The 24,728-nt window shown below is 39.9% G+C and overlaps 2 protein-coding genes across 2 annotated transcripts in view; both read left to right on the top strand.

Annotated features, from left to right (window-relative positions):
• Window positions 1–24,728, top strand: part of phlda1 (pleckstrin homology-like domain, family A, member 1) — a 90,964-nt gene that overhangs the window by 34,983 nt on the left and 31,253 nt on the right. Inside the window, exon 3 of the transcript XR_003598814.1 lies at window positions 882–949. The gene's annotated coding sequence lies outside the window, so the exon portion shown is untranslated. The remainder of the gene's footprint in view (window positions 1–881; window positions 950–24,728) is intronic.
• Window positions 10,891–13,958, top strand: LOC114161284 (WD repeat-containing protein on Y chromosome-like). Its single transcript, XM_028044503.1, has 2 exons — window positions 10,891–13,667; window positions 13,928–13,958. Exons 1-2 carry the CDS (start codon window positions 10,891–10,893, stop codon window positions 13,956–13,958), a joined length of 2,808 nt encoding a protein of 935 aa, XP_027900304.1.

The raw sequence follows: 24,728 nt of genomic DNA, 5'->3' as shown, positions 1-24,728 counted from the left end.
AGCGTGTCTTTAATGTACAAAAAGTAAATCTACTTTGTTTAAAAGAAGCTTATTGATATGCAAACTAGGCATATGGCATTGTAGATGGGAAGAAAAGTAAATGTCCTTCAAAATCTCAAAAATTTTGAGATCAATCTTAAATTCTCTTGAAACAAAATATCAAAATTTCAGAGTTTAAAAAGTCAAAAATCTGACTATAGAAACTCAGAAGTTGCCATGTTTTTTGTTTTGTTTTGTTTTCTAGAAAATTTCCAAAATCTAAAAATTTCTGAGTATTTTGTTCTAGCAAATGCTGGACTTTTCAAACTCTAACATTTCCAAGTTGTTAGATTAATCTAAAAGTTTGAGTTTTTGACAGAAATTTACTCCCATTTTATTTTTTTATATCTACAATGGCATAATACGCCGTTCCGAATTTAGGAAGATTTTCAGGAAAACTATGAATCCTGTTTTTTTGTGTGTGTTTTTTTTGGTTGGTTTGTTTTCCACATGACTACCTCTCTGGTAATTTGGGTCAAGATTTAATTACCATATTTTCCAGACTACAAGACGCAGAACTCAGCTCAACTATTTAAAAAAGTGCAACTTCTATTCAGGAAAATATGGTATTTTGCCCTGGATGCAAAAACACTGAGGCAACAAATACACAGTCGCTGATGGCAGCGTGGTATTTTTAGCATGTAAAGCAAATAGACATTTATTTGTAGTTTTTCATGACAAAAACACAAATTACTATAAAACCAGTTGTAACATGGTTAAAAAAGCAGATGTAAAACACATCAGAGTGATGTACAATCAAGTCTGAAAAAAAGGAGTTTTACTTTGCTTTTTAGAAAAGAGTTTAAAGATTTAAAGCTCCACTTTTCTTCTTCTTCTTACAGAGAAGCTGGTCAGAGTGGATGGAAAGATGGAAGCATAAAGCAACCCTGGAAGAAAAGCTGACTTTTAGGTAAATCGCAGAAGTTTCTTCAAAATCAGATCCTTTCACATTACAACCATGCATATTGTATTGGTTTAGCACATAAACTCTGAATATTTTTTGTGAAATTTATATTGCAAAGTGGAAAAATATAAAAAAGTAACTCGTATATAAGATTAAATTTTTTTTAAGTTGGCTATAATTTCAGTTATATTTCTATGCGGTGCGGTTGTGCTGATGGGGTCGATGTGGTTTAACCTCGGATGGACTAAAGTGAAACTTTCATTAGTTATACATTATACAGCCCCAGAATTACACGTGTCTAGTCCAATCATTTGGATAGATGTGAATAAATAAGGCAGTCTTATGAAATGGGGCTGCATTTAAAAATGTGAGTAATTGCGCTGCTTCCTCCTACCGCTCTGTGCTCAGAATGGAAATCCCTCTGAACGCACACACACACTCATCCTAATAACCTTCCCCCCTTCCCAACAGCAACGCAAACCCCCTTAGCTCCAAGGAGACCGGATGTGCAGCAGGCAGAGTTGGTAGGTGACGTTGCGTAAGCCAGTCACACACTTTGATGTGTTTCATGGGGCGTGGGCTTAAATTGTTTTGTCCCCTCACACGGGGAAGCTCCTGACAAGGACACGGGCATAATTGGATTGATGTTGGAACGCGTGTGGCCATCAGCTTCTTATTTAGCTCCCCAGACTCACTCATTAGACTTGGAGGCAAGTCTTTAATTATTTTCAGCAGCAACTAATTAAGAGCAGAAGTATGGTTTGAATTAAAATGAATGAATGGTGGGCCTCAGGCTGTGCCTGTTGATGACATCATATATATATATATGTATATACTGTATATATATATATATATATATATATATATATAACAACTGGAGCAAAACAGCTATAAATATCAACTTATAAAGCAACGGATTTGGTAAATAAGCTTCCTAAAAACAAAAGAAGAGCATACATCAGTGGTTAGTACTGGACATCTATAGGAAATGAAATTTGCCCTGCACCAGATTTTTTTGGTTTTTGCTTTATGGTCACATGTCAGTGTTTCAGATCATTTAACAACGAGCATCAACACCACGTTAGAGCGGGAAGAGGGAGACTTGGGATCATCTCATCCTTAATTTTCACACTTCCTGTCGGTGGCTTGTCGCTCTGCCTGCCGGCATGTTTGTGGTTCTCTGTGTTTAGGGATAGATTCTCAGCGGCTTCTTGGTGGATATGGGCCCCATGCCTCTGTTGGGGCCCCTACTCAGGGTTGGAGAATACACATGATGAAGCCTGAAGAGCTGTAATTGTTCTGCAACCTACTGGATGAGTTGCTGGGGATTACTCTTCACATAGAGCCTATTTGGTTTGGACAGCTACCATGTGAGCACATTTCTTTAGCTGCTTGAGCAATTCATATAAATATTAGTTTCATCATATAGACCCATTTACATGTGAAGAGAAAAGCAAATTATACCAAGAGTCAAGTTCTTCTTGGAACAGATTTCGTACACTTTCAGATTTTTCTCAACCGACAATCCATCCTTCCTGATGAAGGAAGAAAGACCACAGTCAACTTTCTGATGTGGTTTTCCTGAGATAAAGCCATCTACTTCCAGTATGAAAGTTTTCACTCTCCGTTTTGGATGGACTCTCACGTGCTTGAGGGCTTTGAAAGGTTGTATTTTGTATCAAAGGCAGAAATCTGACACCTCTCTTTCAAATTCCTCTTGATTTATTGTTGACTTGTGCCAGGAGTCATCCACAGACAAAGGATCCTTTCTCCACATCTCTAAAACTCACTTGCTGTTTGCAGCAAAACTCCTCGTCTTTGTAATGTTGTACCTGTAGAGAACAAATGAAATGTGAAATGTCAACGGACTGAAGAGACGTTTCTTCTTGTGGCGTGGTTGAAGATGGGTTTTCTACTTCAATTTGGTTATAAACAGTCGTATTCTTACTTTAACAGCTTGGTAATACATTTTCTGCCAGTTGCATCAGATCTGTTATTCATCAGAAGGTCCGTTTGACAACACCGGAACGACTGCCGTCAATGACCAAGGTCTAACCCCAGCTGTGTGTACATTTCTAGGGTATAACCGGAACAGAACGCATCAGATTACTGCTGCGATTTGTAAATGGCTTCGTCTCCACCATCACACTTGTAATGATTTGAGCAGATGGCCGTCGTCTTCTCAAAATACTTGGCGGTCCGTTCTCATCTGAAGGATAGCACTCAAATAAAGCCCACCACTTGCCCCATCTGTCTCTTTGTTGACCGAGTAGTCTGCTTGCTCTCTCTCTGCAGAGTGTCTCCGAACTGTTGTATCATGCAGGCTCCTTTAGTGGATGACTGGTCAGCAAGAGGCTTTATGATTGCCTGAGTGTGATTTTTAAAAAGGTTTTGTTGTTGTACGCAGACTGAGCTTTGGTAAGTAATTGTTCTTTGCTGTCAAAAAGTGAAGAAATTCGCGGATTTAACTCTAGCTTTTTGTTGGAATCAGTTGAAAATGTAATAGAGAACATAAACCATGGTAGGATACTAGACACAGTTTTGGGGTGAACCCTTCCAGGCTCTGCATAGAACTTAAGGAAAAGATGGGTTTTTTTTGGCAATTACCCTGATAAATTCTTGGAAGATGCTGGTTGGACTGTTTGGATCAAACAATGTATCTGTACCATAATTCATTTGGATACTTTTTACCCCAGGAAAAGTGAAGAAATGCAGCGATCGACGTGAAAGGTTTAAGGCTTAGCAACTCAAGGCCTTTCCAGATATAATATATAATCACATTATGAAGTATAATATGTTTTAGGTAGGAAGAGACTTTTCCTATTAAACAGATCTCAGTTATCTGGTCCTTTCTGTTGAGTAATGAAGAAAAACGTCTCCATTGGATGACCTCACACTTTTAAGGATTGAGTGAAATATTCCTTAAAGGGGAAGTAGGTGGTATTATGTATTTTATACATAACATTTTGTACTATAATCAAGTATCTGTTGAATCTGTGGAATTTTGACTTTGCACCATAGCCGTATCTGACGCCTTGTCACTTTAAGAACCTCCTACCCTTCTCCCTTTGCCGTCACAAAGCTTCTCTATGGCATCCATTTATGTCATTTACAGGCGTTCTTAGGAGCGTTGCAGTTTATGTGATAAGCACAGCAGATGGCATCTCTACCAGGTGTTTGTTGATTACTGCTGCCACTAGTCTGGAGGAGCTGAGTGGGAAAGACACAATCCTTCTCCAGAGGGTCCTCTGTGATACAGAATCTTGCCTTGAGACTGAATTCCCAAGGCTTAGCTTTGGGTAAATAGGCAATGCAGTGTACAAGCAGGTGTTAAGGCGCCGCTGAATATCTGCCATGGGAGATCCAAAGATTTCTCAGACATTCATGAAAGGACAAAAGCAACACTCCAGGTATGTGTTTGAACAGGGAATAACATTATAACATGATATAAAGCTCAAAAGACTCCCCCCTTTTAAATAATAAATAAACAATTTATACTCATTTTGGTCAAGTTTTATCATTTTCCAGTACATAACATCTTCTTGAACTAAAGGCGTACTCTGCAAACATTTGACACAGTAAGAACAAAAGGCCCTCATACTTGGGAGCTGTTTTTTTTTTTTTTTTTTAAGTGTAACCAAAAATGGCATCTTTGCTTTCCAAACCAGTTAGTTTTAAAGAACATTTTGCCCTTTTTCAAAACCAAACATCTTTGTAAGTGACAACACAAAGAATGGGGGTAACTCAGGAAATTGTCTAAAATCAAAAAGGATTTTTTTTTGGAGCTGCTGGAGTGAACGCCTGACCTTAATGGTGAACGTTTTGTCAGGGAGTCGGTATATTAGCAGAAAAATCCATCCATCCATCCATCGTCTGTTCACCCTGTGTCCCTAATGGGGACGTTCCGGGCGAGAGGCGGGGTTCACCCTGGACAGGTCGCCAGTCTGTCGCAGAGCAACACAGAGACATACAGGACAAACAACCATGCACACACACACAACCCTAGGGAGAATTTAGAGAGATCAATTAACCTAACAGTCATGTTTTTGGACTGTGGGAGGAAGCCGGAGAACCCGGAGAGAACCCACGCATGCACAGGGAGAACATGCAAACTCCATGCAGAAAGACCCCGGCCGGGAATCGAACCCAGGACCTTCTTGCTGCAAGGCAACAGCGCTACCAACTGCGCCACTGTGCAGCCCAGCAGAAAAATCCTTACATTTTAATCTGAAAAGCATTTCACTTCCTTCATCCTCTGGAAGACACACCAGCTATCCGTAGATGTTTCAGTGATTTTGCCCTTTTGCTTTACAGTGATATTTTCCGAGACTGCAGATGTTTTTTGTTTTGGCTGCTGAAACCTCCTCCAGTTCTTTACAGCTGTGGCTTTGACATCACGCCGATTGTTGCCGGGCCCCTGGTGTCACCCCCTCCACTGCCTCAATGCCCTGTTGTTGCAAAATAGCCTGAAGGTGGCTGTGAGGCGGTGGCTTCATCAGGACAGTTCTGTCCCTCCACGCCATGACACAAACACAAGTCTGTTTTCTTGTCGAAATGAGATTTAGTTGAGCGGCTAAAACCACTGTATGGTGGCATGAGGCCAACGTGAAGAATACACCCGACACTGTGTAGAGTTTTATGGACATCAGTCAAAAGGCGGACTTGAAAATCCTAAAGATTGCTCGATGCCTTTGTCTTTTGTTCCCTTTCTGAAAATTCAGGCCAGTACAGTAAATCTGTGTAGACAGGGGTGAAAATTTGCTGTCTAGCAGGACAACGACCATTAACAACACAGCCAGACAAGGGAAGGTTTTAGAGCCGAGCATAGCCACGTGTCAGAATGGCCAAGTCAAAGTCTGAGGCTAAATTGGGTTGAAAATCTATGTAAAGACTTGAACATTGAGGCTCATTGGCAATCTGACAGAGTTAAAAAACTCAAAGGGGTAGAAATGTCTATTTCTTGATGTACTAAGTTGACATATCGCTGATCAAAGTCCAGAAAACTAGAAACATATTCCTTAAAGCGGCAGTATTATGTAGATTCCCTCTTCCGCCCCCCCAGCTCCTTCAGACTAGCCAGCAGCAATTAGCAAACACCTGGTGGAACTGCACATTTGCTGATCTTATTATAGGAGCTACTTTTCAGGGCAACACTGGTAAAAATGTTGTTAAAGGTAAATGGAGGAGCCATGTTGTGGTGACTTCCTGAAGGCGGAGTTTCAGAAAGAGCAGGTGGTTTTAAAGGTACAGAGGCCCGATTTCAGCGTGTTACATTACAAAGTAAAATTTCTTTTAAGTTATATTTGATATATCTAGCAGTTTTTTTAACAACTGACATTAACATAGTTCCTGGATTGTACTATAAATTGAAAAAGACATAACACTGCTCCTTTTTAAAATGCAGACACCCATCAATGTAAAAGCTGCAGCTGCTCTCAGTGGCATTCTAAGTCTTTAATTTATGTTATGCTCTTCAAAAAGCAGAAATGTAGAAGTTTTACCAGAAAAATGCAGCTGAAGTGCTTGAAATGCAGTAGAGGAAGCAGCAGAAACTAAATCTGAGTCTGAGATAGAGTCTGGTGTTGGTTATGAATGTTTAAAACCTCATTTATACTCGCTGGCCATCTCTGAATTGTTCCTAATAACTGATTTTTTTTTTTTTGTTGTATTAAGAGGCTCCACACAACAATATGTTTATGCAGGTTTCAGAGACTCGATCACTGTTTGGGAGAATTTTTGCAGATCCTCTAGAAACCACTGCACATCTTCTGAGCCACGGAACCACAAACCTTTTCATGCATCAGCCGTCAACTGCAGCTGATTGTCTCTTTATGCTACCCATTCAGCGCGGCTCAATTATGGTACAGTGCTCTCCTCAGAAAGCCTGACAGCTCCGAGGACTTGTTGGTTGATCCCTCCAGTATGTCTCTGAGGCTGCGCCGTAATTATAGCCTCTTCTGATCTGCAATCTCTGGCAGAGGCTGCCTCTCAGAGAGGGGAGAGTCATCCATCTCCTCTGCCCACGGTTTGACACTCATTTGCAATGCAGATATTTCGCCTCGGTTTTGGAGTTTTAAATATATAAATGAGTGCAAGACGTTACGGAAAGGGTTGGTATAGGTTATAGGTTCTTTTTTTTTGTCTTTTGCTAAAATACTGTAGGTATTGTACAGGAAAAATATATAAATTTAATTGGATTTCTGATGCCAATGTTTTTTGTTCTAGAAACTATGTCAAAGCAGTTGATTTGACCTAGTTTATCCACATATTTTAGAGTGAGAAATTGGGCTTTCTTCTTTGGCAATACTGACTTAGGATATTTTTACTCTAAAAGTACAAATTTGTCTTAGAATCCCCCCAAAATTGAAAGAGTAATATGTGCTATGTTTTAATGGCAAACCAAGATGTGCCTCTAATGATGAAAAAACACATTTTTGCAATTGCATTTAATGAGAAATTAAATAAACGCAATTAAAATCACATGCAAGTCATTAAAAGTCCTCCGGCATCATCATCCTCCTCCTCCTGCCACTTTCTGTCGTCTTTGTCTTATCAACAGTTGTTGATCACATGACCCTTGTGATGCGAAAAGTGTTTCCATTCCATTGTTTTGCAAAATGCACAAGTACGCTAATTTTGGAAAATCACCTCATGCAAAAAAAAATGTTATCGATAAATGTCAGGGTTTTTTTTGGTAACACTTTATTTGAAGGGATGTGCATAAGACTGACGTGTCATAAACATGACACAACACCTGTCATGAACATGAAGGAGTCTTCATGAATGTCTGACTGTTGTCATGAAGTGTCATTCGGTAAATAATGACACTTTCAATGCAAAATTGTACTAAAACTTGCATTAAAGGTCCATTAAAAGTGTCATTATTTACCGAATGACACTTCATGACAACAGTCAGACATTCATAAAGGCTCCTTCATATTCATGACAGGTGCAGTGTCATGTTTATGAGTGTGTCATGTCAGTCTTACGCAAACCCCTTCAAATAAGGTGTGACCTTTCTTTTTTTTTCTAAATTGGTGTGTTTCCATTAAGCAAATTCATTTTCGTAATTCCAATTTGCACAAGCATATGGTCAAAGGAAACGCAGCTAATGAAGATTTCCTATCCTAATTCTGCCAATAACATATCTCGGTCCAGCAGAAGACTGGTCCAAGATGGAGATGAGCAGATGAGTTGCTGTGACCTCAAAATTGTTGGGAGTGGGAAAAACAAGGCATTCCGTCCTCAGTTCAGAAATGTAATTGTACCAGGATGAGCGATGTGCGGTGATGCTGGACAGGAATGCGTGAGTTCCTCTTCCCCTCATGCTAAGTATTGAACATTACTCAACGTCTGACTTGCTCCAAGAGTTTGGGGGGCCTCTTACCTCTCATCCGTGACCTGCCGTCTTGCAGTGAGATGTTGGCCGCACCAGTGCGTGAAATTGTAAAATTGCTAATGACATTTCTCCCGCATAATGGGGTCTTCTGAAATCATGCCCCCACGTTCTGGTGCTTTGATTGAGAACTGCAGTCTGCAGGATGTGCGAGTTAGGAACGGCATGCCTGGGGACTCATCCCCCATTTCTTCAGTTTCTGTTTCCCGGACTGCCAAAGGTGCTTTATGTTGGTAATAAATTTAATTGGATGGATAACGAAGCCACTTGTGTCATGCCCTTGACTCGTCCTTCCTTTCCGTCTATCCGAAAATCTCTGTACAAATCTTTTCACTACTAAGTCAGAGATATATTATGAGCATGCAACAAATAAGTTCCAGATGTCTAAGAAAATTGAATTGTACGGGAATTTATTGAAGGTTTTAAAGTCTTTCACACATAAGTATGAGACATTCACCCAAATGCTGCATTTTTCAAATAGACAGAGGAATCTTTTGCGTGTGAATAATCAATTAGAAAACATATGAATCGATATGATCGCTTACGAAGTAAAGCATCATGGTGCCAGTTTCTTGACCTAACCCAGTGATTCTTGGAAATGAAGTACATTTCCTCAAGTTCAATTTATTGTTGGTAATTTTTCCCTGGTTTCCTCAGTGCAAATCAATGCAAAGACTTTAAAATAAAAATAATAAAAAAATTTTATGTAATAGTGGGCTGGCAGGTCAACCAGCCAGCCCACTATTACAAAATCATATAAATTTGTTGTCAATCAACTGCTACAAAATTTTTAGCTACACAAACATGACAAAATTTATATCTATTTCATTTAATTTTATAAAAATCTTAATTATAATGACTCAAGCGAGTTTTGTTTTTTTGCTGCACAAACATAACACAGTTGATTGACACCATAGTTTGTTCGATTTTTAGACGGGTGGACTGACTGGTTGACCTTTGACCTCCGGAAACATTTAACAGTATCTTGTCATTTAAAAGATTGTGGCACCAGTAAAAATGTTTCATTTTTGAAAATCCTACACCTGTATTTCTATTTTACTTCTATGTTATTAAAACTGATCAGAACTCTTCATTCTGACATAGAAGCTCCCACTGCTCGAGTTGGACCTGCAGGGGTCACGGCTGGGTAACTGTCTAGACACCTAAAATGTTAAATCAATAAGTAAATATATAAATATTCTACCATCCAGCCTATATTCTGGTGTGATGTGTGTATAATTCCCACTTTACGCGGTTCTGCAGACACTGAAAAGAGCTGGAAGAAGAAAGTTAGTGTCCAACGTGTGTACATCACGAGTTACACAATGCGCTCTTTGTTGGCCCAATTTTGTTTTGTGTGGTTTAGATGAAGGGGGGGCAAAGGTCGGATTCGCCAGTAAAAAGACGGACTATAAAAGTTTCATTTATTCATATAATTAACTGTTGCTATTTCAGTACCGGCACGTGACTTGGTGCACATTGGGAGACGAGTTGGTGCATGTTGTGTTTAGCCCCCTTCCACAAGTCAGACGGTGCCTTACGAAAACATTCAGTCAGGCCGCTTGAACTTTTACACATTTTGTAAAACTACAAACTTACATTTATTTTATTATGATGCTGTGAAAGACCAACAATGGCACATTAAGAAACATGTCGTGTGCAAGACCCTGAATAAATTCCAGTGCAATCAGTTGTCTTCAGAAATCATGTAATCACTAAACAGAACCAACTTCTGCGCAGTAGAGGTCTATTAAAGAACATTGATGAATAAGCACCATTTATCCGTACCAAGAGACAAAGCAGACAGGTCAATGACAGGGTTGTTGAGCAATTAAGAGAAGGTTTTAAGTTATTAAGCAATATTCCAAAATTTGGCTGTCCTCCTACAATGCGAGGCCTGGAGGACTGCTGTTTTCAAAGAATCAGCCAACATGCCTGTAGATATCCACAACAGTTTTTGTTTCAGTCAATTCTCAAACCTGGTCTTCATCCCTACGCTTAGACTGTCTGGATTTATTTGAAACTTTATTTAAAATCAAACCGTTTTTGCTGTCGATCAAATGCTAAATGTAGCAGAGATTGTTATTTTGATTCCAGTACACTGAACTACTTTAAAATGGAGCTTAGTACTGTAAAGTAATTGTGTGTGTCAAATGTGAATCAACTGGCATGGTGGTTCATCAAGACAAATATAAATGGCTTTCAAAACTGGACACCTTTCTAGTTTAAAAAAACTAGAACTCTGAGTTTAACATTTGGTAATTGGATAGTTTTAATCATTCCATGATGTCAAGCACTGAATACATTAAGTGATACAAAATGGGCCACTTGGCCTGATTTTTCTGCTCCTCCCACACATGCTGTTGTTACCAAGCAACATCACCTTATGTCACAGGGGGCTTTGATCTTTGGTGACAGCACCTAATTCCAGGGTGCTAAATAGTAAAAAAAAATGTAAATCTCATTCTTGATTTGTTTCACTTCTAACAGAGTGACACGTGATTCCAGAAACCAATATCGTAAAACTTTCTAAAATCACTTTCCAGGCAAGATGTTTCAAAAAGCAGGGAAAGCGATGAAAACGGATTTCTATGAGGCCGAAATACTGAAGTCCCTCGACGGACATTTTCCCAAGTCGATAGCCCACATAGAAGAGCCTTTAAAAGTGGATACAATGTTAAACGAAGAAGCATCATCGGATTCGGACGCAGAGAAGATGTTCACAGCGGAAAACATTCCAGAAATTGTGAAACTATTCAAAGAGGCCGACACTGATGAAAGTGGAGGCCTGGACATGGATGAATTTTATGAGATGATGGCGCAAATAAACACAGATATCACAAAAGAGGAGGTTCGTGTCTTACACATGAAAATTGACACAAACTGCGATCGAACCGTAGATCTAGGAGAACTTTTGCACTATCTCCTGCAGAGAAATGAACAAGCAGAGACTTTGGACTACAAGAATGTACTTTTCCCATATGATTTTACGTACACACAGACTGACTGTCTGAAACCAATTGTGAAAATGATTTGCCGACCCTCCAATCTGAGAACTGCACAGGATTTCAGGGACTACTGCTTAGTGGAACCAATCAGGTCTTACAGAAGCTATAATTACATTACGGTCACAACAAATGGCACGCTGAAATACTGGGCAAATGACTTAAAGATATCAAAATGTATTCCCCTTCAAGAAAGAGAGACGACAACACCTGCTTACCACCATACTCCCAAAATGCATGTTTTTGATGTGTTGTACATCAGCGATCTCAAAATGCTAGCTGTCTCAACGTCTGACCGAGAGATCTTATTCTATAACTGTGAGAACTTTTCTGATTTAACGAGAATCAAATTCTGCATCTTGGAGGAAGAGTTTACAGCCATGGACTACTATTGTAATGGGAACAAGGGTATTTTTGCGTGTGGCGACTCAAGAGGATTTTTGTTTGTGTACGTCTCCTATTACATCCACGATAATGGCCTTTTCAACAAGAAGAAGTTGCAAAGAACTTCTTTGCGACACTACCCAACAGTGACTGTCTCATCTCTGCTGGGCACCGCCTGTGAAAACTTTGACAGTCTGAAGATTTTTGTTTTTGATGACATTTGCACTCAAGTGCAATACATTCCATCTTTACAGTCTTTTACCGTGTGCGGTGCGACGTCCAAATTCATGGCCGTCATAGAGTGCATGTTTGACCAAGAAAGAAGTGAGCCTGCTGTCAACGCACAGATCTATAGAAGCCCTGGGAACTACAGATTCTACAAGTCTGTTGCATATTCTCCTTGGTCCAGGTATTTCTTGACCGGTGGAATGTCTGGCGTTCTACGGGTGTGGTTTCCTCACAAAACCAAATCATATGAACGTGAATTAGTAGGACATAAGGAAACTGTCAGCCATGTTGTGTACAATTCCATAGAGAAAATGTTTGTCTCCATATCAGTAGACAAACAGATATGTTTTTGGACTGATGGAGACTGGAACCTCAAGCAGCGTATTACTCCCAGTGGCTTGATACCAACAGCCCCAATCACCAGTGTATGCTACAACATACACAACAATGAGTTTTACGTTGCTAACTCAATTATTGGAAAATGTTTTGGAAGGGGAACCAATGTTTTCCATGAGACCTTGAAATCCCACTACATGCCTTTGTGCAGTATGCTCTATCACGGGATGTACAAGCAAGTTGTCTCTGTTTGCCAGAAAGGCATTGTGACAGTGTGGGACATCTTGACTGGAAAGGCTGTTATGGAGTTTGACATTACACCAAGCAAACAGAAGATTGCTGGAAACACATTCATGTCATTCGATGAAGTCAACCGCAAACTGATCACAATTTCTTGTGACAGGTTAATTAAACATTGGAACTTTAACAATGGAGAACAGCTGGAAATCTTAGAAGCAACCGTACCGAATGATGTGACCAGCATTGTCCTCATGAACGAGGACATGTACATTTCCACAAAGGATTCCCCAAAAATCTTACAGCTGGATTCTAATGGAAAGTTATTGAATGAGTTCGAGCATTTTCTATTGAGCAATATTTCCTCGATGGATCACCATGACGACAAATTGATAGCAGCATCCAGCAATGGCAATGTTCTCACTTGGGATTTGGAAACTTTAACCGTTTTGTACTATATCAACACAACAAACAACCCTAAAATACAAAGTGTTGAACTGTACCTTCGCCAGCAAACGCTTCGACATGATTTGTTGATCGAGTCTACTCTGATACAAGGTAAAGTAAAAAGAGTTCTATTAGTAAAATCGCTGAAGAGCAGACAGGTTAGTGCTACAAAAGCCACATTGCTGATAATAGGAGATCTTTACATTACGGCATGGTCAACGACAATTAACGGAGGACTGATAAGTAGGTTCAAGGCAGTCATACAAGATGGTGCTAAGATTACTTGTGTGTCACTTTCTGAAAGTGAAACAATTTTACTGACAGGTGATAGCTGTGGAGTAGTTTGTTTGTATGATATTGAGGATTTTGGTCTTCAAACAAAAGATAATGTGGAATATGAGACAATCGGTGGATGGCAATACCCTTTGCAACCACCTCCACTGATAGCCACTTGGAAAGCTGGTACTTCTGAGTTGATAAGTGTTGCATGTGACCCTGCTTGTGAGAAAATAATTACAGCAGAGGTGGATTACAATGTGAAACTCTGGTCAAGCACTGGTACCTTTGTTGGCATCTTTGGAAAGGATCGATGGGTGAACATGGTTCCAAAACAAGTTCCGGCGGTGGAAGACATAGGAATGGATGGACCAGAGAGTGTGCCACAAGAAGAAAAAGCTACAGATGGCATGGAGTTTGACTACATGATCTATAAACAACCATTTTTGTTAACTTTAATACATTATCTTCAAGAGACAAAGTACATGCAACGTTTGACGAGGCCATTGCCAGAAAATTCTTCGCCTATAGATATTTCAGTTGAAGGTGCAATTGCTCAGTTTGCTAAAGTTAGGAAGGAATTACTCTTCATGAAAAAGCTGAAGCAAACATACTATCAAGAAGTCCGTAGCAATAGAATAAGATACCTGTCTGGACTTTTCAATGTGCCTATAGAGCCGGAAACATCAGCAAAATCTCCAAGTGAAGATGAGGAGAAAAGAGCTGAACAGCCTCCGGATGAGGTCCAGGTGCAGTCTGAATGTCTTGAAACTGAACAACCTACATATATCTCAGAGATTATAGCAGGTACTGAGGCTGACGATGTGGAAACATTTGAAGATGATTATCCATTGACTGGCTTTGACAAAAGCCATGAATACATCAAATTATCTGAAAGTGAAGAATCACCAAAATTATCAGACGAAAAGGAAGAGGGGAAGCTATCTTGGCCTATGAAATTATTAGAACAGTCCCCGCCTGAGTCTCCACCTGATGAAACAGAAAGTATGAGCTTTCTGGAAAAGCTGCCTATGAAGAAAACAAATCTTGATAAACTACTAGAGAAGCTGCTAGCATTGCCGCCACAGATCCAAACAAGGCCTCGGTTAAGTCGGTCAGAAAGTAGAAGTTATAGTATATTTGAAAAGGAGTCAAAAAGTGACGATACGGAGACACCAGGTGTCATTTTGTCATTATCAGAGAGATTAAAAATGTTTAAGTCAATCCAGGAACAATTTGACTTACTTGAACCTGAAGAGTCTATAATTAAGGAGATTAAAAAACCTGAACCGCCCTCTACACCATCACCAAAAATAAAAATGGTAAAGTTCACAGAACCACTAGAGCAGCCAAAACTTGCTGAGTCCCTTAGACTTAAGCCTGGGCCTGTAAAAAGTGTTCTGAGAAATGCAGGCACAGTAAAACAAATGCTTGAGAAGAAAACAGATGCTGTACCTCTAACAAAGAGCCCAGAGGAACTGCAGCCTTCAACACTTCCATTCCACGATAGCCGATTTATGCAGCTAGATCGAGAGAAGCTTGACAAACATCCTACTAGTGATGTGAAAACATTTTTATTTGCTCCATCGCCAGAGATGTGGACTAAAATGGACACCTTGAGTAGAGCAGAAAAGAAACAACAAAAACAATCAATCTCAGAAAGGATTAAAGCCCTTCAGTGTATCCTACCAACCTTTAAACCTGTGACGACACAAGCCGGAAGTCAGATTAGACCAAAGACAAAGACCTCTCGTATTCCTTCATTATCACCAACATCCAAAAAGGTTCCCTTAATGCCAACCCATCATAAACCACACCCACCCAAGAGTCCTGCAGATCTAGCTACGCCATTAGGCATCTCAAGACTATACATGGGCACAGGCAGACATATGGGTGAGAGGGAAACAAAAGTTCTACCATCATCTTTAAAGAAGGTGGAGCCCCTGAAACCACAAACCACACAGAGGGGCAAAAGAGAAAGTACGTATGAGGTGGAAACAAAAGTTGAACCAAAAGAGGTTCAGTTCACTGAGAGCGAACAAAAGCCACAGACTGCTCCTCTGTCCAAGCGTAAAAAATCCAGATGCTCAAGAGGACATATACACGAGGACGAGATTTGTATTGAGGTATCGCCTTTAAAAATGCTACAGATCTCAGACAGCGACGACGAGTTGCATCCTGCACAGACACCTGCGGTCCAAGAGCAGAAGAAAAAGAGACGGACCACAAAAGGATCTATTCAGGAGACGAAATCTGTTGAAGCAGAATTGTCATCAGCATCCAAACCTTCTGAAAAGGCAGAGCCCCCACAGATTAAACAGAAGCCTTCTACTCCCCCGACTCGTTCAGCCACGGCTTCAGAGGTGACGACAATACGGAGATGCAGATTTGGACATTTGTATGCAATTGAAAAAAGTCTTCAAGTGTTGCCGCCAATAACGAAAAAGGTACCCCGTTCAACAACTCAACAACAGCCACGTTCATTGTTGACTTCTGAAGGTAAAGCTCCCCTGATGGATCATTCACACAAATGCATCAGTGAAGCTATGCATGCGAGGAGAACAAATCTTCTTTTATTGCCACCAATATCAGGAAAGGTGGCGTCCCCTGAAGATAAAATGGAAGTGAGGGACGGGGAAGAAGTACAACAGAGACGTGACGGATCAGAAGATGTGCAGACCAAACGAGATTCAGAACCACATGCTCTAGCAACAGCTGAGGAGCTTCACAGACTATCAAAACATGTACACTTTGCATCTGAGTAGAGTCTTCTGAACAAATTTGCATTTGGTTTGCTTTAGGAATTTACCAATTCAATACACTGTGTGTGTTGTCTTCTGGTCCGTCATTGGGGTTTTCTCCGGGCACTCCGGTTTCCCCCCCCCCCAAAAAAACCCTCTTTTCATATAATGACTAACTTTAAAATGTTAAGAAGTTTATCTAGCTCTTGGCCAATATCAAAATTGGCTTGTGAATGCTGTCATTCAGTAGATAATGGCACTTTTCATGCAAAGTTGACTCTTTTAATTGACTTTTAATATAGGTTTTAATGGAACTTTGCATAAAAATGTAATTATTTACCAAATAATGCTAAGTTGACACTTTTAATGCACTTTTTTAAAAGTATTACAGATTTTTCTTAGTTCTATAATGCATTATATTGATTGTGTATATTTTATGTGTATATTTGTATATATGTATATTTTGCATGTGTATTGCTTAAATATATTTAAGTGAATGTACTTTAAAACATTTCATACTTGCTTTTATTTGCAGTTTTTTACTATCTGTGGGGTGATTTGTGAATGTGGTGTATCTAGGTTGTCTATATCGTAACCAAGTTAAGAAATCCCATGCAATTTTTGTTTTAGTTCACATTTTTTCAAAAACCCTCTAAATATCAAACACTACCACATTGTGTTCTGGATAAAATATATTATTAAAATTCAACTATTTCCAGACAAGGTGAAGCCCCTAATATTTCAGGATCCTACCAACATGTCTGGGACCTGAGTAGGAGCATTAATGTGATACAGTACAAAGCAAAATGCCATTTTATCTGAGGTTATTAGTCACTTCAGCCATTAAATATCAAAAAGCTATTTTGAATCATGAAGACAGACATGGAAAAATAAACACTGGAGTGTTTTGCTGACTCTTTAAGACCTTCTCCTTGATATTTACCAAGCTTTTAAAGACTGTGACCACTTATGGGGACCAAAGTATGATATAATGTGGTGTGTTTTTGTTTCTGGCGTTAAGACAATAGCATTCCCTTCTTACTATACAATCTCTTATTCTTATATTTATACATTTCACCTTTGTGTCAATATGCATGCTTCCATTAACTTGCCGCTGGTACTTGAATTTCCCTACTGGTTGACGATAAGATATTTCTAATCTATTCTCTATACTACAGAAATGAATGGAAGACTTTGCAATGACCTAATAGTGTGTGTGTAAGTGTGTTTTAGTATTTCTCACCTTGTAAGCCCCCTTTTTTCCAACAAATACTACGCAAAGCCTGGACCCCATAAGATGGGCTGTTTTTGGTAGAGCTGGGCGGATCAATCCAAAATACAGATAATATCAATACCAAGTTGATATCAGTATCAGTATCGTAGTAAGGTCGATACTTTAGTTTCACATTCCCTCTTGAAATTTCAACTCACTCTACTTCAAAAGCAATTTTGTTTTGATTTGCTCTGAAATAAAATATATTTTTTTATTCTGTTTATTTAGGAAAAAATGCTCATGGATCTATTTTGTTTTTCTATTGTTTCTATTTGTCATGTTAATATGTTCTTAAAGTATTTTGTAGACTATAAAGCCTATAAATTGTGTCCAAATTCTGTTCTAGGTTTTAGCAAATTAATTCAAAGGAACCCCTTCATCCACAAGAAAACACCTAAACGTCAGAAGTTTGATATAATCAAATTTGATTTAAAAGTATCGATATCATATTGGCATCGATGACATTGGCACTGTATTTACTCGGTATCGGATCAATGCCAAAATATGATGTATCGGGCGCCTCTAGGGATTAGGTTTAAGACTAAGGAGTGAATTTAGGTCGGGTTAGACTACGTAAATGAATGAAAAATGAATAGAAGCCAAGGCAAAGTCCTTGTGACAATAGAAAGACATACTGGGTGTGCGTGACTGTGTGTGGAAAGGAGCTTCAGAAAATGAGCATATATTATCAATTAACCTTCAGACGATAAATGAATGCTTATGGAATAAAATCTCCTGCTGCCAAAAGCTTCAGTCTGTTAAAATGGCAAGCAGAGACGAAGAGCTCCTTTTCTAGGGCAGTGACACGTTCACTGAACCCCCTCATCTCTGATTGATGGTAGTTGCTGGTGTCCCGGTCATTCAGCCAGTGGATAAAACTGGATCAATGTGGCAGCCATGGTATTTTACGATGCCAATAAGATGCTCTCTTAGTTTCTTTCGCTGCTATAAACAGAGCAGCTGGGGTAATGGACTAGGCAGGTACTTGTAAAGTCAGAACAACCCTAGCTGTAAAGAAATGGGATTCCAGTGTACCTCTCCCTTCAGAGATGAGTGGTGCTTTTCAAGAGTAGTTTCCACTGACCTAAAAATGGAGCCCTTCTCCAGCCCTCCAGCGTTCCTCATTACACATTATAAATAATGGATTACCTTTTATCTTTCTTGACTATTTCAATCTCAATTGTGGGTTTCAGTGTTTATTCTGGTCATGGTGTGAAGAGCTTTTCTCAGTTTGAGGTTCAGTTCTTGAGCTTGGGATCTTTGCTGCACGTCTCCCCCCCCGCCGCCCCTTCTCTCTCCCCTTTTCCTGTCTGATAACTGCAAAAAAGGCCACTAGTGCTATAGCAAGACTAAACAAAACAAAACACTTGTCTAAGTGTACAGTTTATTCACCAGATAGGTTTTTGTTGGTGTCATGAGGTGCTTATGACACCAACAATACCCTATTACAGCACCTATTGGTAAATGTGAGCACATGCGCACCACTGCCACAAGATCTATGCTAAAACAACGCAAATAACACAGCAATGATCAAGCAATAACATTACCAAATCTAGTTCACTCTCAAATTTTGATTTTGGTGGCATCGACCATCTTTTCTAAACTGTTGCCTCTTAGAGCAATATCAACAGTTTAAGAAAATCAATCTATATCCATCTAGATATAACTAGCTAGCTATCTGGCTAGTTAGCTACCTAGCTATTTAGATATCTAACTGAGCAGCTAGATATCTAGCTAGCTAGCTATCTATCTAGCTTTTGGCAATGTAGCTATCTATCCAGCTATCTAGCCAACTAACTAGCTCCTTTGGATGTTCTCAATTGGACATATTTTTTATGAAACATAGCCCAAGGATAGAGCAAAAAGAAATGCAATCCAATAAGAAATGAAATCAGGGCGTGCCGTGGTGGCGTAGCGGTTGGCGTGACCCGTATTTGGAGGCCTTCAGTACTCGACACGGCCGTTGCGGGTTCGACTCCCGAACCCGACGACATTTGCCGCATGTCTTCCCCCCTCTCCTTCCCCGGTTCCTGTCAGCCCACTATCATATAAGGGACACTAGAACCCACAAAAAGACCCCCTGGAGGGGTAAAAAGAAATAAAAAAGAAATGAAATCAGTAAAAGATGTTCTGCCCTTCGTGTCTTGCCTGGTTTTCTTATTATGAGGTGATGTAGATGCCTGATGTAGTTCTGCCCCAGAGACTGCCATGTAGCGTTGATGAGGTTTTGATAAGACTTGCACTCTTCCTGACACCCGCCCTGCTCTCCCTTCCTTTTTATTTACAATGTAGCACACAATTACCTGTCTCCCCTCCCCCAAGTCAAATGCAAATATAAAGGCCCTCAAAAATAGGTTTGTGTTTTGAAATTATCCGAGAGAAAACGGCAAGGCAGTTGTTTTTAGCTAGTCCTGCAGGGTGGCTCCAGGAAAGCAAGCTGTCAGTCAGCTCACTGCTGCATACCTACACTGGTGTAATTGGGTGAGCATGCAAATGGTTTAATAATATTAATGTCTTTGAATGGACTAAAATACTTTTGGGAAGTCGGGGTGAGATATAAACCAAATAAATTCTTCTCTAGCAAAGATCTTATTGGCAAAAAACACCCTAAGATGTATTATGTTGTTTTTAGTTGGAAGTTACCATAATTCTGCATCTGTATTCATCTCTAGTGAGCTCATATTTTCAAAGCCCAGCACCAACAAACAGCTCAGCCGTCTTAGATGGCCGTGCAGCTAATCAATTGCAGTTCATCTTGGCTCCGCGACCCCGACTGGACCTGCAGGTTTACCCCCAGCACCCACACCCCTCCTAGGAACATCTCTACTCATTATGGTGACAACTGATAACAGGGAGATGGAGTGAAAGCGAAGGGGGGAAAAGGGAGTCATTCCTCCGCGTTGCTTGGATAATCTGGGAAAGGTTGTAGAATCGGTGTCTTCCTGTCACTCGCAGGCCAGAAATTTACGATCGCAGGTTTCATGTGGACGCATTCTAATAAAATCTGATTACAGACGCTGCTGCTGCAATTAAATATTAGATGACAGCTCCCCGTGCCCGGTATGCTGATCAGACTGGTAGGAGTACTGCAGGGTAGGCGGAAGGGGGCTGCTGTTATAGCTTCACTAGTCTTCAGCAACATATGTCTAAAAGAAATGGAGTATTAAATCGGCATATTTTCTGGGAATATACGTACAGTGCTTACAGTGATTCTGAAATTCAAAATGGTTAGAATTGCGAATTTCAAGCCTTACGTGTGAATCTGTTTTATTCAATTGAGAAATGACATTTCAGAAAAAATGTCTTTACTCAATGACATTTTTTCACTGTAGACGTTTTATAAAAATAACTGTAGACTTGAGATAATCATGATCAGAGTGTTGGCTCGTTGACATTTCTAAGAATGTTTAAAATGTGTTTACAATGATAATTCCAGTTATTGTACACTGCTTCTAATTTGTTGGTCAGTACCTAAAATGTCAGAGTCAATCAAGAAGGTTGTCTTGACAGGATCAACAAAAGAAGCAACTAAACAGTTTCTGTGTTGTGCATGACATTATGTTATGTTAATCTGTTTTTGTGCAGGTTCCAGCTTTTCTTCTGTACAATTTGGACATATACTTAGCACTACTTTTTAATTTTCTTTAGCTATTTTTTCATATCCAATCTGGTCCTTTATGTGATCCAACATGGGGGATTCTAAACATCCAATACCCAGGGCAATAAGGATTTGCTTTCTTGTCACAATCCCCTTCTCCATTGTCGAATCACATTCTAGGTAAGATAAGGTAATTTTATTTGCATAGCACATTTTCAGCAACAAGGCAATTCAAAGTGCCCTACATGAATTGGAAAGAAATACAACAAAACAACAAACCAAAGGAAAGAGCAAAAGAAGAAAAAAGAAAACAAAAACAAGTATAATCCCATTTTTAAGAATAAGTAGTATGTGATTTATAAACTAGTAGGGGTTCTCTGGATTCTTGTTCTGATAATGTAGATCTAAGGTAATGAGTAGTTTCTCTAGATAAACTAATAAGAGTTTCTCTGGATTCTAAATTTGTTTTAATTCCTGCTCTGAGTTTCTCTAGCCAGTTAAAGTCTGGCTTGGTGCTAGCCAGGTTAGTAGCCAGTTCCTCACTATGTGGGCATGTTTATGGGCAGAAATGTTGGAAATAGGGCTGGCCTTGAGTGTGCACAAGCTGTGGTTGAGTGTCCGGTGATGTAATTTTGCACATCTACCCTTAAATGTCCAGTTTCTTTGAAACTCTTTGTGTATTTGTTCGTTATGAGTTGCCTCGAACAGTTGAAGAGTTTGGACCTCAAGGTTTGTCCAAGGAATTATCGATTTGCAGCTCGCCATCTCACCAACTACTACAGTCTCCTTGCAGATTGAAAATTGTGACTGAGATGTTGATGTAAATTCACAGGCCAATCAACGAGCATAGCCTACTGCCAATCACACGTCACAGAAGTTACAGAACAGTAAGTGTTAAACCAAAGTGAGTTACTCAGTTGTGTTGTGGCAGTTCTGGTGCTGAAAACCAATGGGTCAAGACTACTCCTAAGTCTCCCGATTCTTCTTCTAATGTATAATAAAGCAAGCTTTAAGAAAAGGTGGGATTCCTTACTTCAGAAGGACTTTTAATAGGTTATGATTCATATCTCAATCATAAAAATCAATCAGCATCCCTGGATATCATTTTAAGAGAAGGGCTTAGAACCAGAAGGTCTAGATCTTTATCACAGTTTTTGCGGATGTCTATTTTCTCTTGCCTTATTTTGTTTTTGGCTACATGGCTAAAAAGCAACAAAAGCACATGTGCTGTGATCTGTCTCAACACATTGAATGCTTAAGGGCAGTCTGGGAAGGCGAGATGAAATTAGGATTCTTCTTGTTTATTTCCAAGATTAAAAAACAGAGCGGAGAGGCCTTTGGCGGTAATATTACATCAAGACCCCAGTTCAAGTTTTGCTCTGAACGCGCCAAGTTGGTTCCTCCTTATATCTTAGTGCTGCAGGTAAATATGACTGAGGACACACTCTGGGGAAGATGCATCATTTCTCGAGCTTTGAACAAGACAGCCTAATTTCTTTCCTGAATTGGATTACTTTTAACCCTGTAAAACTAAATACTTGAAAGAAAAATGCTTCAAAGAATGGTTGATAAAACTTGAGTTCAACAACAAACTCAAGAGTAGTGCAAAGTACTATTTCACCCATTCAAGTGTTTCAAGAACCCCTGAGTCATGTAACTTCTTGTAAATATTTTAGAAGTGTGGACTGTGGACTCTGACATTAGCATGGGGGGCGTCTGTGCAGCTCCATTGAAAAGCTTCGCCGATAGGCTAGCTCCTTTTAGCAGAACTTGAACACAACAATAGTCTTCTCTAGCATCCTGTCAGGTCGTTTTTTGAATCATAAATGATCGCCCAATAGGCCGAGAGAAGCAGTTTTGTTGTTCGTCACTGCTGTTTCCAAATGTCGGTTGTGCGTCAGGTTTCTGGGCGCACCAGAAACATCTGCATACAAAGGTTCCGGCCAGAACCATTGTATGGAAAAAGAAAAATGTGATTAATTGCATCAAAAATTTTTTACGTGTTATGGAATTAATGTGTTAAAGTCCCAACTGTAATATATCAAGACTTTCTGTCTTCGTAGTCTTACGTCTTTTCCATCCTCTAACAGATGCTCTTCCTGGATTGCCCTGTGTTTGTCCTTACGTATATTCTTGTAAACGTTGAGCTCTGCTGAGGAAAAGCTTCCACATTCTGCCACTTCCAGCTACGCCCCATTCAGTCTGTCAGATGCACATGTTTCTTGCCAAGTAATCACCCACTCAATTGGAGAAAGACGATAATTAGGGGCTCATCTAGGACTAAGAATACTACGAGTAGCAGTGCTACTATAATTAAGTATTCCACGTGAATATTTTTAGTACATTTTCTATTTCCACTCAATCAAAACTAGCAAACAATGAGAAGCTCTGCTGTTGGCTGACAGTGTATGGGGTCTTTGGGACATTTCTCAACAACTTCTTAGGTTGGTGTCAAAGGACTTTAGTATTTCAGGAGACGTATATCTGAAGGTTGGTTCTATTATGCTTTCTCCACCCAAGTGAGTTAACAAAGTCAGAGAGTCAGGGCGGTTTGTCATTCCTAGTGGCTGGATGAATTATGTAGTGGTATTAAAAGTGAATGTTGGTGTTAGCTTATTAAAGTGGGTAGTAAAAGTTGGATATATCAGGTTTTTCCTTCAGTGTTTTAAACAAATACCTTAGTAGCAATTAAAGATTCAACCCCATACCGTTAAAGGGCAACTTTTTGTCTTTGCCGATGAAGTATTGCAGCCGACCCGCTCTCTCGGCTGAGTGCAGCCGCGTCCGGCGTTGACTGTGAATGGCTGAGTGCGAATTACACTGCTGGAATAGCAAATTCTGTTGTTGAAAAACCGAGGCTGAATAAATGCGTTCCTGCTAATCAGTGAACCAAACACCAGGCCACGGGTGGAAATGACAAAAATTAGCTAATCAAATTGGATTAGAAGTACGGCGCTGGATCTGCGCCGTGAATTTTATTGAGAGAGGAAATAGACTTTTGAATAAATTCTTTGAGGTTCACTGCTCGGGACACAATTATCTTACATTTAACTGTGCTTTTCCCATCATGTCCTTATTCCAGAGGGGAATGCAGCTCTCCTATATATCCTTATTAACAGAGTGATGCCTCTCCATATGGTGGTGGTGGGGGGGGCAAACACTGGCACATCCTCATAAGGTCCTCTAGGCATAAACCCGTTCAAACGGCAATTAAAACTGAAAAAGTCATTTAATCAGCTTTCCTGTTACTCAGTGATACATAAAGCATGTGCACACAAGAAGAGCTTGTTTTAGAGGATCTCAGTTTCTGCTGATTTGCAGGCCTCCATCAGAATCCCAGGAGGCTTAGCGCGAACAAGGAAAAGCAGCAGCGGGGGCTTATTTTCTCCATTTCCCCCAACTGCTCAGAAATTGGTCCCAGGAGCTCTCAGAGTAAATTCAGAAGGTAAACGACACTGCAATTTGTTCATAAATCCAACAGATTGTAGCTCCTGCTGAAGAAGTGTTAAGAAAGCGACAGCAATGTATTTAGAGCTGCAAAGCTCCCGGCGCAATAATGTTTCACTGCACGGCTTTAAATCAGAGGATTAGTTTCAGTTTCCAGTTTGTCATCTTTTTGATTTTCCTCTTTATCAAGCTGCTAATCAAACAGCTGCCACTGGAACCCACTGCTGCTTTTCATGTCCAGTTAACCCTGGGAAGCACAAAAAGGTGTAAACACTGGTATATGAACACAGTGATGGGTTTTGATAGGAGTCAAATGGGTGGTTGCCCAGGGCGCCATTAGAAAGGGGAGCATGAGTACTAGATAAAAAAAAAGACTAATTTGGGTGGGGGAGGAGGGCAAATAAAGGTGGGGCACCC

This window comes from Xiphophorus couchianus, chromosome 17 (genome assembly GCF_001444195.1).
Source record: "Xiphophorus couchianus chromosome 17, X_couchianus-1.0, whole genome shotgun sequence".
NCBI classification, from domain to species: domain Eukaryota; kingdom Metazoa; phylum Chordata; class Actinopteri; order Cyprinodontiformes; family Poeciliidae; genus Xiphophorus; species Xiphophorus couchianus.
The sequence above is the reverse complement of the archived record's forward strand: the minus strand, read 5'-3'. Positions and strand labels throughout refer to the sequence as shown.